The 17,419-nt window shown below is 36.1% G+C and overlaps 1 protein-coding gene across 1 annotated transcript in view; it reads left to right on the top strand.

Annotated features, from left to right (window-relative positions):
* The window catches only part of Slc2a13 (solute carrier family 2 member 13), a 349,537-nt gene that overhangs the window by 71,661 nt on the left and 260,457 nt on the right, over nucleotides 1-17,419 (top strand). The window contains exon 3 of the mRNA XM_047548591.1: nucleotides 4,690-4,898. Coding sequence (XP_047404547.1) covers nucleotides 4,690-4,898 — 209 coding nt within the window. The remainder of the gene's footprint in view (nucleotides 1-4,689; nucleotides 4,899-17,419) is intronic.

Genomic DNA, 17,419 nt, shown 5'->3' with positions numbered 1-17,419 from the left:
ATTTCTAATTGTGCCAGAAAACAGCTCATTTTAAAACTTGAAAATTAGCAGATTTTCCAGGGTATCTTGCAGCAAGTGATCATGATGATAAAGAATATTCCAATTCTTTTCGGAACTCAGGAAAGCTTGCCATTCTCACTGAAGTTGGTCTGCTTTCCCTTTCTCAACCCATGTGCTGTCTTGCCTCCAAAAGATAAATGGCTTTTCTTTAAGGCGTGAACCTTGGGTGCTCATTCATTTTTACCCTCTGGGTTTTTAAAACATTTAGATCTCTGGTTCTCAGCCCCCATTGCACATTAGTACCACCTGGGGAGCTTTTAATAAAATAGAGTTCCCTGGGCCCAGAGCCCAGTCCAATTAATCAAAATCCCTGGGGGAGGGTGGAGTCTGGACAGTGGTGTGTTTTTAAAAAGCCCCTGAGTGATTTGTACTTAAAGCCAGGGTTTATAACCCTTGGTTTAGCTTATAATAATGAGCTCTCCTATATCTGTAGGGACTGTCTACCCCAGTCTGTCGCAGGACTCCATGTCATTCATCTGGCTCCTGATTGTCTTGGATGGAGAAGAACAATTGTTGTTAGTCCTTAGTATTACATAACTACATTTAGAGATCTCCTTTATGCTCATGTTGAATTTTTCATCCGTCCCAAAGCAAAGCAACCTCTTATTTATTCTTTCAGTTTTCCAGCCTGCATATCATCAGAGGAATGATTTTTCCTTAAGAAAGAAACTGGTTAGTTCTACCTGCTGAAAATTTGGGTGGATGATACATTTAGAACAGGCAAGTTATGTCATTTAGAACAGACAAGTTACATTGACTTGATTGCATGGTTATGAGTTGAAACATTTTTTTTAGGGAGATAATTTTTTTTTTTTTTTTTTTTTTTTGCTGAGCATCTGTCTACTCAGCTAGGTACTGAGTGAATGATTTCTGTCAGTTCTTCCAGCAGTCCTATAAAATGGGTGAGTTAAAATGTTAAATGTTAAAATGTTAGGTAACTTAATATCTTGTGTTTAGGCTTGTATCTGAAGTGTATTGGTCAGTTTCTGTTCTTGTAAGAACACATTTGAGATAATTGACTTAAAAAGAGGAAAGGTTTATTTTGGTTCACAGTTTGGGGATTTCAGTCCATGGGCATTTGGCCTGTTGTTTTGGGGCCTGTGGTGAGGCAGAACATCATGGTGGGAGGATGTGACAGACAAAACCACTCACTTCATGGTGGCCAGAAAGCAGAAAGGGAAGGGGCTGGTGTCCAAAATGCCCTTCAGAGTCACTCCCTAAGTGACCAGACTTCCTCCCACCAACCCCAGCTCTGAAACGTTCCACTACTTCTCAGTAACTCCACAGGCTGGTGACTTCAAGCCTCTTGGAGGTACCTACCTAAATCATAGTGTGAAGTGAGACCCAGATGTGTTCTTCTATTCTTGCCATTATAGACGACAGCTACCTCACCTCCATCCTAGGTATTGGATTTCTACAAAGCCATAAAGATTATTTCTATCAAAATATTTTTATCAGGGAAGATGAATAAAATAAACTCTCTTATTTTACTTTGATAAAAAGTTTTATGATATAAGTAATAAAACTTGTTTTCTTTTCTTTCCCCAGGATTAGTCTCTGGGAAGAGGCTTTAGTGTCCTTAAATGTTGGCAGCCAAGTGCAGCTTCCTTTCTCCAACTTAGTACAGGTCATTGCACTATAAATTTCAGACCTAGCCTCCCAGAATTTGCCTGTTTCAAAGCCCAGAGGTCTAAAGTACTTTGCATTCTAGAGCTCACTTAAGAAGCACAGGTTAATATGTATGTTTCCATTTTTCTTTTTTTTTCTTTCAACTTAAAAAATATCACATCCTGGGATCTAATGGTGAGTAGTGAAGTACAAAATATTACGTGAGCGTCTTTGGGCCTGAAAACGATTCCATTTCTATATTCAATTCAAGTGCTTTTGTGAGGTATGCTCTGCTACTGCTACTGCTCTTTCATCTCAATCTTTTAATCTTTCCACAGAAAGATCATGAGAGGTGTAAAGAAATGAAACATGAACATTTTCATCTTTAGAACTTTTCTTGCTCTTTTCTTGATATAGTATATTTAGTGTCTATATTTTAAAAATCTCTTTTCTTTTAAATAATTGGAAATATAGGATAACTCTTTGTTAGTGATATTTTGTTTGTTTTTGCATTGCTGGGAATTGAACCCAGACCTTGGCACATGCTGAGTGCTCTGCCACTAAGTTACACCCCTAGCCTAAATGCTTTTTAAAAATTCTTTAAAAAACCAGATGCAAATTTTGTTTATAGCAATAAAATATTCATTTAAATCATAGATTTATTTATATAAGTTAATGTTTGAAGAAGAGGAAGCCAGAAATGTGTGTTCATGTGAGCTTACCTCTTTAGCTCTCATCTAAAGATTCTTGCAGAAGAGAGAGTCAGAGTATATCTAGAATGATAAATGGTTTTGTTAGAAGGAATTACTGAGTAAGTTTACAGGGCTAAGTGATCCAGAAGATTTGCCACATGAAATATTTGCAGTGTGAGTCTGAAGCACAGGTATCTTCTGTATAGTTACTACAGAAAGTTCAGATATATGGCTGTTTTCTTACCATTTTATAAAAAGTATATTGGTGCCTGCTGTGTACAAGATATTTTACCAGGTGCTTCATCATTGAGTTGAACAGGTCAATAATATGTAATAATATAAGATGCAGTGACATGAATTGAGGCTGAAAAGTGTGGCTAAACTGAGGTTAAAATAGAACTGTGAGGGAAAAAAAAAAAACAGTTCTGTGGATGAGCAGAGGAAAGAAAGACTATAAACATTGGTGTAATTATCAGGACCCATGAATTTAAGTATGAAATAGTGATTCCTTTAGTCATTCATAAACAGTTTATGCTTTGAATCTTAATTTTTGTTTTCATGTATAGTTTTAATTTGTAGTTCATTGCAAGAGATATTCTTAATACCCACATGACAGTTATATTATTTTCTTATATTGTATTAGAATTAAAATGAAATTGCCTGGAAAATAGTGACCTTATTTCATGAGACATCTGTCTCCAGAATCTTTATGGCTAATACTTTGTGAGGAATAGCCTTGAAAGATATCTTGAGTCAGGTGACTTTTCATTGACTTACCAATATCAATGAGCATGGCTTTTGCATAAATGGAACTGGTCTTTTGAACTTTGTCATCATGAATCTACCTTGGAACATACCAAGGGATTTGGAGCAATAGAAAACATCCAGGTGTCCTACAGTCATAGAATTTTCCATTTGAAAGACACTTTAAAATTTATCTAATTTAACCCTTTCGGTTTAAAAAGATCGAGGCCTAGAGATTTTAGATGAGTTCGATCACCATAATTTGAAGAGAGCTTTGGTGTTGGTATACCTGAACTCATGTTGCTATTCTTGTGATTTCTTTGATGGATTTTAAGTGAAGTATCTGCTATTTATAATTTTGCCAGCTATCAGGAAGAGACACTTAAAGAAAATGACAGATAATTTAAAATGACATGAGCAGCTTTTTATATTTTCAGTTATTAAATTAGGATTATCTGCTTCCAACTCCATCTTTTTTTGCTGCAGGCCTTTACTTCACAGTTAGTGTGGTAAACGTGATGCTTAATGGCAAAATGAAATACGAATACTATTAAAAACAAATAATAATAACATTATAATTATTCACAGAAAAGAAATAGGTGTAAAGAAACAAACTTGGGCACTTAATTTCAGGAAAATTCATCTTATAGGCGCACAACAGTTTTATCTTAGCCTCATTGTTAGCTTTCCGTTACTGTGACAAAACAAAACAACTTATAAGAGGGAAGTTTCATTCTGGCTCAGGTTTCAGTTGATGATCAATTCACCTATTGCTCTTGGAGCTGTGGCAGGTCAAAACATCATGGCAGGGAGCATTTGGCAGAGGAACTTTCTTACCTTATGAAAGTTCAGAAGCAAAGAGAAAGAAGAGGCTAGGATCCTAATATCCCCTTGAGGGCATGTCCCCAGTGACCTTCATCCCAGTAAGTTCTACCTCTTAAAGGTTGCACTGCCTCCCAATAGCACCACAGACTGAAAACCAAGTTTTTAACACATGGGCCTTGGGGAATACTTATTGAAACCACAGCAGCCCCAATTTTATATTGTAAAATCAGAACTCTATTAGTATACTATTAGGGGCCGTCAGAATGATTGTTTTATGTTTTGTGATACTAGGGATAGAATCCAGGGGTACTCTATTCACTGAGCTATATCCCTGGCACTGTAAAAGAAGTTTTTTAAAATTTTGAAACAGGATCTCACTCAAGCTTATTTATTCATCTAATGAATTCAAGCTAATTTGGAATTCTTCTGCAGCAGCCTCCTAAATCACTGGGATTACAGTCATATGCCACCACACCTGATCGTATAGTGTGTTTGCATGATGTGTTGGTTTAGAATGTGTATATATGACTGTGACTTCTACCCATTATTTTTATCATAATTTGTAAAAGAAGTATTAGATTTTTTTTCATTTTTCAGTTTTCAGTACTGCATAAAATACTATAATGATGTATACATGTATAATAATTTTAATTTGCCATTAGAGATTATTGTGGTCAACCCACACACAAAAGCATGTGGTGAGTACATACTCAGTACTATTAGATCACAGTTTACAATAAATGTAAATTTCTTATTGCAGGTACATGTTGGGACTAGCAGCAATTCCAGCAGTTATACAGTTCTTTGGTTTTCTCTTCTTGCCTGAAAGTCCTCGATGGCTAATTCAGAAAGGACAGACTCAGAAGGCCCGTAGAATTTTATCTCAGATGCGTGGTAACCAGACCATTGATGAGGAGTATGACAGTATCAGAAACAGCATTGAAGAAGAGGAAAAGGAGGTTGGTTCAGGTATGTGGATTTCATACTTAAGTGAAATTTAATACTATATGGTGGTTTCATTTAGAAATTATATTCCTTTACTGTTATTTAATATAGCTAAGTTATATAATGATTTTATGGACACAACCAAACCAAAGTAAATATAGTTTCATCAAAAAGTAATATAATAATTTTGAAGGAACAAAGACTGCTACTGTCCTCACATAATCACATAATCATATTTCTTTTGTTTTACTATTTTCGTATTTTTCTAAATTGGATATACTTGATGTAGTTGTGATTTTGTATGTTTGTATCTTCTGAATGTCTATGTATAAGTCACTCAGATGTATAAATACATGCATTCATTATTGACCTTCCATATTAACTTAAAAAAATCATAGTGTGAAGTATTTTCAGAATAAATAACTTCAGTTAAAATATTAAATGCCTTGTTAACATGTGTATCACATTAATTTCCATACCAAATTTTTTCCATACCAATTTTTATTAACAATATGAACACCTTCATGTATTAGTTTTCAAATAATTGAGTTTCTGTTTTTATCAGAATGTTTAATTATATATCTAATCCAAAATTTTGCCTTTTCAGAAAACCAAGGAAAGGCTCTAGTTAATTTTCACTGAAGTATTTATTTCCAGAGAATATATTATATAGACATATAAAAATATTCTTAGGATCTATAATCTTGACAGTCTGATTTAGATAAGCAATTGCAGGATGTAAACAATGTGTAAAAATAGGCATTACAAATACATTTTTTTAACAAGAGCATTGAACCTGCTTTGTTCACATTTCCCAAGTTTGTATTTCTTTTATTTTTATTTATTTATTTTTTTACTATACTCAGGATAGACTCTGGGCTTCATGCATCCTAGGCAAGTGCTCTACCACTGAGCTGTATCCCCAGCCCTTTTGGAGAAAGGGTCTTGTTAATTTTCCCAGACTGTCCTTGAACTTGGAATCCTCCTGCCTCAGCTTCCTGAATAGCTGAGATTATAGGCCTGTACAATTGCCAAATTGGTATTTGAAAAGCTTTGACCTTCCTTTTGTCTCTACATAATTGGTAGTTCAAATGGTAAGTCTAGTTTTGTTTTGGTTGTGTCAACCACCTGGGGTGAGGCTTCCAGGCCAAGCTTTGGAATAGGACTGGATTGTCATGGAATTCCATCTCCTCTGTGTCAGGTCCTCAGTAAGGCACATAGGGTCTTGGTGATTTCTTCACTAAAGTTGGCAAAACAACTTGAAGCATATATGCTATTATTATACAAGTAGAAAAAAATTCGGATTGTCAGGATAATGATATTAAATTCTTTTTGGGTTTTATGTATTTATATAATGAATAAGAATTTAATTAAAAAACTTTTGTTTAGAGGGAAGGATACCTCTGATTTTACTACAAAGCATTAAATGTATAGCTTCATTTTGAGCTTAAAAATATGTCTGATTTAGCCATGTGGTTGACAGTACACACTAGTTGAAGAAACAAATTTATTTATTTGTTTATTTTTGATCATCAGCAGTGTAACGTATGGAAGCAAGACTCGATATGTCACTGCAGTTTGTAAATGGAGCCCACTACTGAGACTCACATTAACAAACCAGCTTGGTTTTGGCCCTCAGTCAGTTTGCATTTAAGATTAATAGGCCTGGTGGACAAATGCACAGGAAGAAACAGCTAAGTGCAAAGTAATAAAAATGTCCTGGCCCAGATGAGTCAGCCCTTTTGTTGGAATGCTAGTGTATGGCCTGTTATTCTGTCTGTTGATCCTGAGGCTGTGAATTTTGAGCCACACCTTCAAGCTTGGGAACTGTGGTCAGTGTTGTGTAGCTGTCTGGAGGGAAGAGCCTTGACCTGGATAATCACAATTTAGCCAGGTAATCCAGGAGGTTAGAAAGACGGAAGGTGTCCTGTTTTCTATATGGAGAAATGTTCTATCAGACAAGGTGGCTTAGTTCCTTATTACCTGTGAGCTTCCTCATAAATAGGTTTGAAGCCTGATTATCCAACCATGACTTGTCTAAAGTGTTTCCCAGTGGGTTTGTTACTGTTTTGGTATTTTCTTCTGTGATCCTTCTCTTTTAACAGAATTTTTTTTTTCATGGTCATTTGAGTTTGAGGAAAGTAGGCATAGCTATTGAAGTGTGGATTCACTACATTAATCCCTCTTCTGGATGTGAGAGATGTCAGTGCACATAGCCCTATTCCTCTGTGTAGAAAGCCACCCTTTCTGCATGAGTACCACAGTTGTTTTGGTTGTGTCAACCACCTGGGGTGAGGCTTCCAGGCCAAGCTTTGGAATAGGACTGGATTGTCATGGAATTCCATCTCCTCTGTGTCAGGTCCTCAGTAAGGCACATAGGGTCTTGGTGATTTCTTCACTAAAGTTGGCAAAACAATATCAAAAAGGCATTTTATGGGAAGAGAAGCAAACATTTGGTTTTCACATGTGCTCGACACTGTTTATACTTCCTGTAGGAATAATAAAGGGAGACTAGAGGAAACAACAGCTTGGTTTGGAAAGCTCCCTGGAGTGGGAAACTTGGGAGAGGAAAGATTGATCCTGGCTCCACACCAAATTTATAGTGCTAAAAGGATCTGGAAGAGTCACTGAGTCTCAGCTTCTTTTGGGATTTGTAAGAATAGACAGCTAGATTATAAGAGCTCCAAGGTCTCTTTTTTTTTTTTTCTTTTCTCTTCAGAGTTTTAAAATGTGTAGGAAATGCCTGCTCTTTACTGAGTGGCACTCAGTTGAGGTGGGAAACGGCCATAAATAAGTCAGATGAGATTCTGATCTATCATTTGGGGATAAATATTAAATAAAATAGTTAATAATTACCAGATAACTACAAATTATGTCATTATTTAAAGGAAATAAACAGTGTGCTGACACACTGGTAGAGGAACTAAGAAGGGCTGCTTTTGGTAGGGTGGTTAGTACAGGCCTCTGAAGAGGTGGATTTGAAGTGTGGGACAGAAGCCAGCAGTATTGAGAACAGGAGGGCAGAGTGTTTTGAGCAGAGGGAGCAGTGGTGTAAAATTATATGTATCATTAAATATAACAGATTAGTATTTTGGGTGTTTCAGTAGTAGCTATAGAGTGTGTTAGGGGCAGTTGTGGCTCGTGGATAGCTCCCAGAAAAACGCTCCGCACACACGAGATCTCACACAAGGGACTTTATTTTATGTGGATGATTCATGTCCGTTTGGGGGAAAAGAAGGGAAGAAAAGAGAAAGGTGGCGCGTGGCCTCTCCCAGATATTGGAATTTCGGGGGCTCGGAGGAACCAATAGCATGTTAGGATGTAATGTGGGAGGCAGGAAGATGGCAACAGTGTAAGCCAGAGATTCCTGTAACATAAGAGGCGGGCAGAATGCAGACTGACAGGTGATGGGGAGGCCAAATGCCTTACAAAGTGTACCAGATTTTTTGTACATTTTGGTAAGGTCTAGCTACATATCTTATTTATAAAAAGTTGGCAAGCCTAAACATTGAATTAATAGAGAGACCATTATTACCTTCAGAATCAAAAGCAAATTTGAATACAAAATATTATGAGTACCATTCCCATTGTACATCCCTTATATTTTGTTTTCCTAGTGTATTTTAATGGAATAGATGTGTAATAGAGTCATGGCTTGTATGTACAACAGAGATAGAAGCCCAAAAGAGACCTTGATAATTGATTAAGGCAGTGATTGGCAGACCTTTCCACTTAGCTTCAAAGGTTAGAGAGAGAGAGAGGCAGGACCTATGGGGTATGAACATCACACAGCAAGAGGCAACTCTAGTAAGCTCAAAATTTACTTTTTTTTGGTGCTCTATCCTAGAAATAATAAAAGTTTAAATTGTGTTCTGTAGTACAAGAACAGAAGTGCTAAAAATGCATTTCCTAAAAATCTCAATATTTCCTAAATGTTTGATCAATGATATTTTCCCAAATGTTTATTTAATATTTATTTCCTAAATATGTTTTTCCATATGTTTATGTGCCCCATCACTGTCATGTACATTCCTCAGTTTGACAGTCAGCTTAACCCAGTAAGTCCCAAGTTTTCAATTCCATAAATATTTTAATGAAATGGACACAGGTACATTAAAATAGGTTGGAAATCATAACCTAGGAATTACACGTCTTTCATGTATACTTTCATATGCACACACGTATGAATACATGTGTATTTTCAAATACTCATTATTGTTCTCCAAAGAATAGAACTCTGAAACTGTTTATTTCAAAAGTTATCAAAAGTGGTATATTTCTTGCTCAATTTAAGTTTTCATAGGTGACCCATGTATAGGATAATGGGACTTAATGGGTTAATGAGTTGGAGTTCCTCTCTTGGGCAAATCCATTCAGCAAGGTGTTAAAAGTGAGGCATACCCCATATCACTAGAGATGAGTGAGTATGTTTGAAGGATAAGAAGATAAAAGAGTCTTTGTCAGGAGCTTTAAGTCATAGTAGGTAATAATTGTTTCCCATATTAAGAAAATAAAATCAATCATCAAAAGACAGGAATCTTTCCAAAGGCATTTTAGGGAGGAATTTAGAAGTGAGAGTTGTGTGTTTGTATGCTTTGTGCTATCTTGTTCAACAGTGCTCAGTTGACTTCTTCAATTTCATGTCCTCTTTTAGGGAATAAGAAGTGTATTCCTGGAATGAGATATAAGTAACACAAAGCCGGCTGCTGTTCTGCTGTGTTAGCAGCAGTTCTGAGCCCTGTGAAGTGCCCTCAGCCAGGGCTTCTCCACTCTGGACCATGGTAGTAAGGCAGTATCCTTGAAGGGAAAACATGACCAGGAAAGCTTTTCCTCTGCACCTGCAAATGGTGATGTGTACAGCCCCTCAGAAAACCAGGGAAAAAGAAGAAATGATGAGAAAGAAAGGGGTTGTCTGGATAGCTTCAGTGCAATAGCAGATGGAGGGAGGGAGGAAGTCAAGGCAGACATCCATTACAGAGGCAGGAGAGAATGGCCTTTTAGAAACCTGTTTATTTGTAGTACAGGTTCAACCTACAGAACTTAAAATGTATATGAACTTTTTATCCCATGTGAGGAAAAAATATATATATTTATGTGTATGTATATTTATATAGATATGTGTATATATATATACGTGTATGTATATATATATTTGAGATTATGTAGATTACAGATATTTAAAAATGGAGGTGCTGGATAGACTACAAGCTGTAAAGTTGACTTTGCTCTTTAGTCACTGAAATTGTGTGTGTGTGTATTTAAATTTAATTTGCCGTGCTGGGTATTAAACCCAGGGCCTCATGCATACTAGGCTAGTGCCCTACTGTTGAGCACTATAGCCCTAAAGTTTTAGATTTTAGGCATATATAGAAGTAGAAGACAGAGGCACTATCTGTTTCAGGTTGAAATTAGATCCAGGTCTACCTGTTGCTTAGTTACTATTGCAGGGCATTCAGGTTACCCATATGTTGTATAATTTATGCAAAAGCATTCAAGCCAACAAAATTTGAATTGTTTAATTTTATCAGCTAATGAACTCTGTAACCTGGTTGAATGTTAGCTCTGTGTTTTGCTTTTGATGGGGAGTTTAATCTCTAGTCTGGAAAGGAAAAGTGTGGTAGGGAGGGGAATTTATTCAAGTTCCTCCTGTGAGTTCATTTTAAAACATGATTTGATTCACCTCCAGCCCTTTAGGGTCAGGCTTACCAGCCCTTTGGGGGTCAGGCTTACTGCGTACATGAAGGATGGCTGCATGTCTCCTTTCTTTTCCCTCTAGTAATTTTGCAATTAGGTCACCAAGTCCTCTCTCCTCATAAGTCATTTTTTTTTCTGTTGAATTGATAGTCCGTGGCCATTTCAGGAAATTATGTTCTTCAGGGAGATCAGAGAGGGTAAATATGTATCATGTTTTGATGGAAATTCTTCTGTAGTTTCTTTAAAAATCAAATTCCAGAATAATGACACTTGTAGTTGGATATTCATTGAAGTTGACTTCTGATGCCTTTAGAGGAAAGTAGTCCTTTTCCTCAGTATTTTAGGTTGGTTGCATATATTTTCTTCATGTGGTCGTACAGTGTCATCTGACCCAAAGCAATGCATATATGTCATTTCTTGAGTGAACTTGAAATGGATATTGACAAATATTGTCTCTTAGCACGATGACCCATGATTTACTGAATATTAGCAAATAAAACATTTATCTAGCCAATATTCCAGAGGTTGTTGGAAAATTCTAAAAATTTTCAGAGCGAGGCTGTTACACATATCTACCAGTTATTAAAGCAGTGTTTAATTTTTTGTCCTTTTGCTAACAGTGGTAAACTGAATGGCTATGAAAACAATGTACAACTCTATTCAGTTTGTAGTAAAACTTATTTTCTTAACTATGATGACTTATTTTAAAACTCTATTTCATTCAATATGGCTTTAAATAAAGGTTGCCATTGACTTTCTAAACCCCAGAGGGCTTTTAAAATCTTAAGCAGAATTGGAACAGTTCTTGGATTTTACATTAAAATGTCATTGACTCTCCTGTTATAGAGGATGAAGAACAGCAGAGATTTTTCCACTCGGCATACTCAGGGGAGAAGAAAATGTTTTTCAGATTACCTGTAGGCTTTTAAGTCATTCTTCTTGATTTATATTGAAAGTCCAGATTGTCTTAGTAAGTAAATAGATAATACTTCAACCCTCTGTATTTCTGTTTTCTTGCTGAGTTGTGCTTAAATCCATATCTCATTAAAAAAAAAAATCCATGCTGAAAGAACTTTGTGTCAAAGATTTCTTTTTCTCCAACTCTTCATGAGGTTCATACTGGTTTTTAATGTTCTGTATTTAATACAATCAAGTTGGAGAGAAAATATCCAGAAGGTAGGCATTTCAGAAAAGAATATAAGATTGCTGAGTTGCTGCTTCAGGGTAATTCATGGTCCACTTAACATTAAAACCATCATCAGTACAGGTAGTAGTGTGCTTTGTAAATAAAACCATGGTCTGCAGAGTCTTTTCCCCCTCTAGAAAAGAAAAATTGCTGTGCCCTTTAAAGGTTACCTAGGCTTTGGAGAAGGTTAGAGGAATATCTTGAAGAAAACTAATTTTTTAAATTTAGTGCTGGGACATTTTAGTGGTCACAGGACAATTTCATTGATGGACTCTAGGATAAGACTGTTAACAGCCATGTCATGTACTGTCTGAAAAAACTTGCCTGTTCTCAAGTGTTCCCCCAAATTCTAGTAAATCCCTAATATTTTACCTCCGCACATTTTAAATTAGATTTGTGTTTGGAAGAGAGAGTGGTTCAATGCCATTAATTCTCCCTCTGTTACCATTCTCCATCCTATCTACTCACTGGGCTGTGTTTTCCATCAGTGTCTTACTGAGAACATGACCTAGATGCACATTTCAATTAGCTTGCTTATTAGCACCTATGTTCCTTGCAGTGTTGTAGCCATCAATAAGGAAGTATATACTTGCCAGGGTAAGGAGAGAACTACTGGGTCTTTGAAGCTAGGACTATAATCAGTTGCTGGATTGTTGCCTCACAGTTTCAGTATAGCTTTTTTTTCTCTGAAATTTTCAAAGTACTTCTTTGAAAATGACTCCCACCAGACTTCTCATAGAATTAAATTAACTTTAAAAATTATTTTTTAGAGAATTGAACCTAATAATGATTCTCCCCTAAAGGGAAGATGGACCCCAGAGATTTTTATTCAGATTGGAATGATGACTAATATGAACAATTATTATTTACTGAATATCTGTTTCTGTAAATGTTACAGGACACATCTTCTAATTCCTAAAAATAAAACAATAAAATCTAGACATTGTGCATCATATTCTACTGAGAAAGTGGAGGGCTGAGAAGGACAAAGAGCTGGAAAGGGCAGAATCTGAGCCCCACTCACTGCCTCTGGAGGGTTCCCTCCTCCTCAGTCAGCCCTGCCTCTTGCCATATTATGCTGTGTAGTTTGGATAGAAATACTGGGGGGAAAGAAAGAAAGAAGGTAAAGAGACTCAGAACCTTGTCTAAAAGGAAATAATGCAAACAACTACAGAAAATCAAACAATAGCTGTCAAAGCAAGTTGACAAAATAATTCAGTCCAATTCTTGTATCTTGAGGGTGTATTTCCCATCAGTTTCTTCTGTCTTTGTGTGGGTTAGGTCTCTGACACTCATCCTTTCTGCCTTGATGTCAAGTGTCTTCCACTGTCCTCCTTGCTTCTGTAATCTTCTCTCTCCATCTCATTTCCCCATGGCCTTCTGAGTTTTTCCACGACACAGAGGGGATAATGTCCCCTCCTTTACGGAAACACATGCCTCGACTTATTGAGCTTCCTTTACAATCTGGTTTTGACCTTCCAGATTTATTTCTCTGTGGTCAAGATTCCATCGTCAAACAAAGACAGAAAGAAACAAGCACCCTGTGCTCTCTGAGTAGACCTAACTCGTGAAGGGGAAGAAGTGACAGCGGTTGAGTCTGAGGGGTAGGATTCATGTTCAAGAAGTCAGGTGTACCACCAGGTAGTTCAAAGTGTCTAAGCTTCACTGTTTAGTCCAGTGAGCCCTGCAAAAAAAAAAAAAAAAAAAAAAAAAAGTGATTATTGTAATTACTATAATTCACAAGAAGAGTTACATTAAATTTGAAAAATAAGAGCATATTAATAAGTTCCTCTGCTAAGATGGACTTTTGAGCCTTCTCTCCATTAGCAAATTTAACACAATTCATTGTGCAGTTTACTTTCACAATCTTTTTTTTTTTTAGGCTGAAATAGAAGTGCTTAAGTGTTTCTTCCTCTTTGTCAAGAGATGCTGTAGATTGGGAAAAATCATGTTTTATCTGAAAAAAGAACTAATGAGAAGAAAGTAGTAGTGATGTTTTAAGTGTGCTTTTAATGTAATAGGTTTGGAGTTGTTCTCTTTATTGGCATAATAAGATATTATTTTTGATGCTTTATTCTAGGACTTAGTGAACTGTTTTCTATTAAGGGCCACCGTGCAGATACTTGGCTTTGTGGCCATGAGGTCTCTGTTATAGCCACGGATCTCTGCTGGTGCAGCACAGAAGTAGACATAGATAGTATGTGAAAGGATGAGTGTGGCTCCTCCCAATAAAACACAAAGTTTATTCTTACCTTTTATAAAAACAAACTGACCGATTTGGCCTTATGGGCCATACTTTGCTGCTCCTTCTTTTGATTAGTCATTAAATATGCCTGGCAGTTTCCACAGTTTTTACTTTAAGGCTTCATTTGGGGATGCTCCTCACCTGGTTTTTTTTTTTTTTTTTTTTAATATGTGCATCGAGGCCTCTTCAGGATGAAGTTTAACTGTGGGTTTATTTCCTTTGTGCAGGTATGTGTCCGTACGTAAGTGTGCACTGGTATGTAGTCACACAAGAACCCATAAGGTAGTGTCACATGGAAACATCTGGGTAATTGAAGCAGTTGGTGTTTGAGACTGCTGCTCAGGGGGCACTACTTTTTTAACAACTGGGACATGGTCATTTTTGCATTCTAACAGGTCTACCACAACACCCTGGGTATCATACCAGGAGATGCAAGGGTCTGAGGCAAGGGTTTCATCATCTGATGCTGTGGCAGACTGCCCTGTCAAAACATCTCGAGCCCCTTGTTCATGCGTAATCAGAAATCTTAGCTCCCTCTCCTGAGATTGCTGTCAAAGCAAGATGTTGCCCTTTTTGAAGGACACAATGCACTGGACAAATAATGCAATGATTTTCTTCATACTTTTGGAATAAGAAGGAGGTTCATTAATGAGGAACTTCTCAAAGAACAGGGAAAAACAGTGGAGGTTTATAGAGCATGTGAAAAATGAAGTCATTAGGAAAGGTGGAAGTGAATCCTATCTGGGAATATGAGACGCAGGACACTTCTTTTCCCTGTAGTCCTGGAGCACTTCCATGGTACATCTCTGTAGCAGTCAGCATTAGATAGATGTTGGTGCCCCCTACCTCCACAGTGACTTAACCTTACTTACCTTTGTATGCCCACCATAAAGTACTTTCACTGCTCCATATTAGTAATATACACTTTATAAATGTTTCTCTGAGTTTCTGTACCTGTGGGAGGATCGATGGGAGTGTCAACATTTGACTCCTGAAGTTTGGGGGAATGCACAAGACAGCTTCCTTCTGAAGCCCATGTTACATGGTAGTTCATGGAGATTGCTTATCAGATGAACAGGGGCAGAAGAGTATGTTTAGAACATTACTGTGGAGTTTTACACAAATTGGCATTTATTTTTTGGAATTAAACACAGGGGCACTTAACCTCTGAGCCACATCCCCAAACCTTTTTTGTATTTTATTTAGAGACAGTTTCTCACTGAGTTGCTTAGGGCCTCACTAAGTTGCTGAGGCTGACTTTGAATTCAGGATCCTCCTCCTTCAACTTCCTAACCCGCTGGGATTACAGGCGTGTGCTTTTGTGCCCAACCAAAACTTGCATTTATTGTAGTTATTAGGAGTTATTAATATTTTCTTTTCAGTTGTTGACATGTTGGTCCTAATTAAAAAACTTATTTTTGAGGTTGAATATTTATAAATATACTGGAATTTCAAAAATAAATGTTATAAAATCCCATGCGAATCATTATTTGTTAGGATTAATTTTAAAGATATGTTAATGTCTAAATTTTGGAAATACCACTTAAAAGTTAATGACTTACGCTTTCATTCTTAATTTTGGAAAGTATTTTTTTATTTCATATTAAGGCCTTAGTAGAAGAAATACACACTTCAAAATGTGGTAAAAACTTACCTTCTGCTATGGAGCCTATCAAATCCTTTATTTCTACCAGCTTGGACCACAGTGGCCTTAGCACTCTTAAGGCAAATCATTTTGATATGGAATTATAGTCAGAATCCTAGATGTAGAATTTGGTGTTTGTTTTGTCCTGCTAGTCCCTTTAGCTGACTTATATTGAGATGGACCTACTTCAGGAAGTAATTGGAAACTTATATTCCTCTAAAATGTTCTGTGGAGAATATTTTGTTGTAATTTTGGTTTTTGGAATAGTTTATCAGGGTTTCTCTTCACTTCACCAGAATCACTGATGCACAGTTGGCATCATTCTTTCAATAATTCTGTAGGTTTTTCTGTCTTAAGCTTAGTGGTCCTGCTTGAACATTCATGAGACTTTCTTGTAGTTTTTTTTTTTTTTTTTGGACAGTATATTTTAGAATTTTGTAAATTCCCAAACTCCATACAGAATAGCATAGCTGCTTAGTCATATAGGGGACACTTTTGACTAATATTATTTGAAATCTTGTTGTTCTTAAAGAGCAAAGTTTGAAAAATAATCAGATGCTTTCATGGTTTCATCCATTAGCATTTTTTGGTAATTAATAAAACAGAATGATCATTCTTTTAGCATTTATCATGTGCTATACACTCCACCTAGCATTTTATGTGATATTTTATCTTTTAATTCTGCAATAATACTGTGTGACATAATTGTTATTATTTTACTATTTTATAAGAAAAGAAAAAAAATTAGGCATAGAAAACCTCAAATAAATTGCATAGATTCCCTGGCTAATATGAGACCAAATTTAGAATTCATTATTTTTGACTTCATATCATTACTACATATTTTGATAGATTTTAATTTTTTTGCACAGTAATGCAGTGTGGTAAATTTTGCATAGACTTGTTGAATATACTAAAATGACTGAATTGTATACTTTTAAATAGTGAAATGTATAGTATGTGAATTATATCTAATAAAAGGAAAGTTACCTCCTCCAGCCAAGTGGTTTCACATTAGGGCTTAAGGGAAAGTAGTTAGATGCGATGTTATATCTTACTCAGTTATTCTACTCAGGAAAAATTTCTCAGCTTTTAAAATATTCTAAATTAATTTGCTCTTATTAGGTGTACAAAAGTGTGAGTAGGATAAGTGGTTTTCCTGGTTACTTGGATTTAGCATTTCATTATTGAGTCAGAAATATTAACACATAAGCTGTTTGTAAAATAGAATCATGTTGATTTATCTTTGATTTTATATACACACTAGTGGCATCATTAAGTTTTTTACCTATGAAGCAATTTATTTTATTCCATTCACTGAAAAGGAATTTTGCTAAACAGACGAGACTTCAAGGTGTGAATTAAAAGATTAAGTTTAACTGTTTAACACTGGAATTAAGGATTGTTTTAAAATATTTCCTTTTCTTAGTTGACATGAACTTTGTATATATTAATGGTGTACAGTGGGGTGATTTGACACACACACTTTGAAATGATCGAATCAAGGCGATTAGCATATCCATCGACTCGAACATTTGTCATTTCTTTGTGCTGGAAACATTTAAGTCTGCTCTTTTAGCTAATGTGAAATAGTCAGTTGTTATTAACTATAGTCAACCTACTGTGTGATAGTCTATAAGAACTTAATCCTCTTATTTATTTTTGTCCCTGGTAATTAACCCCTCTCTTCTCTTTTTCCCTATCCTTTTCCAGACTCTGGTAACCACTCTTCTGCTTTCTACTTCTGTGGGATTAACTTTTTTAGGTTCCAATTA

This window comes from Sciurus carolinensis, chromosome 4, assembly GCF_902686445.1.
Source record: "Sciurus carolinensis chromosome 4, mSciCar1.2, whole genome shotgun sequence".
Classification (NCBI taxonomy): domain Eukaryota; kingdom Metazoa; phylum Chordata; class Mammalia; order Rodentia; family Sciuridae; genus Sciurus; species Sciurus carolinensis.
The sequence above is the reverse complement of the archived record's forward strand: the minus strand, read 5'-3'. Positions and strand labels throughout refer to the sequence as shown.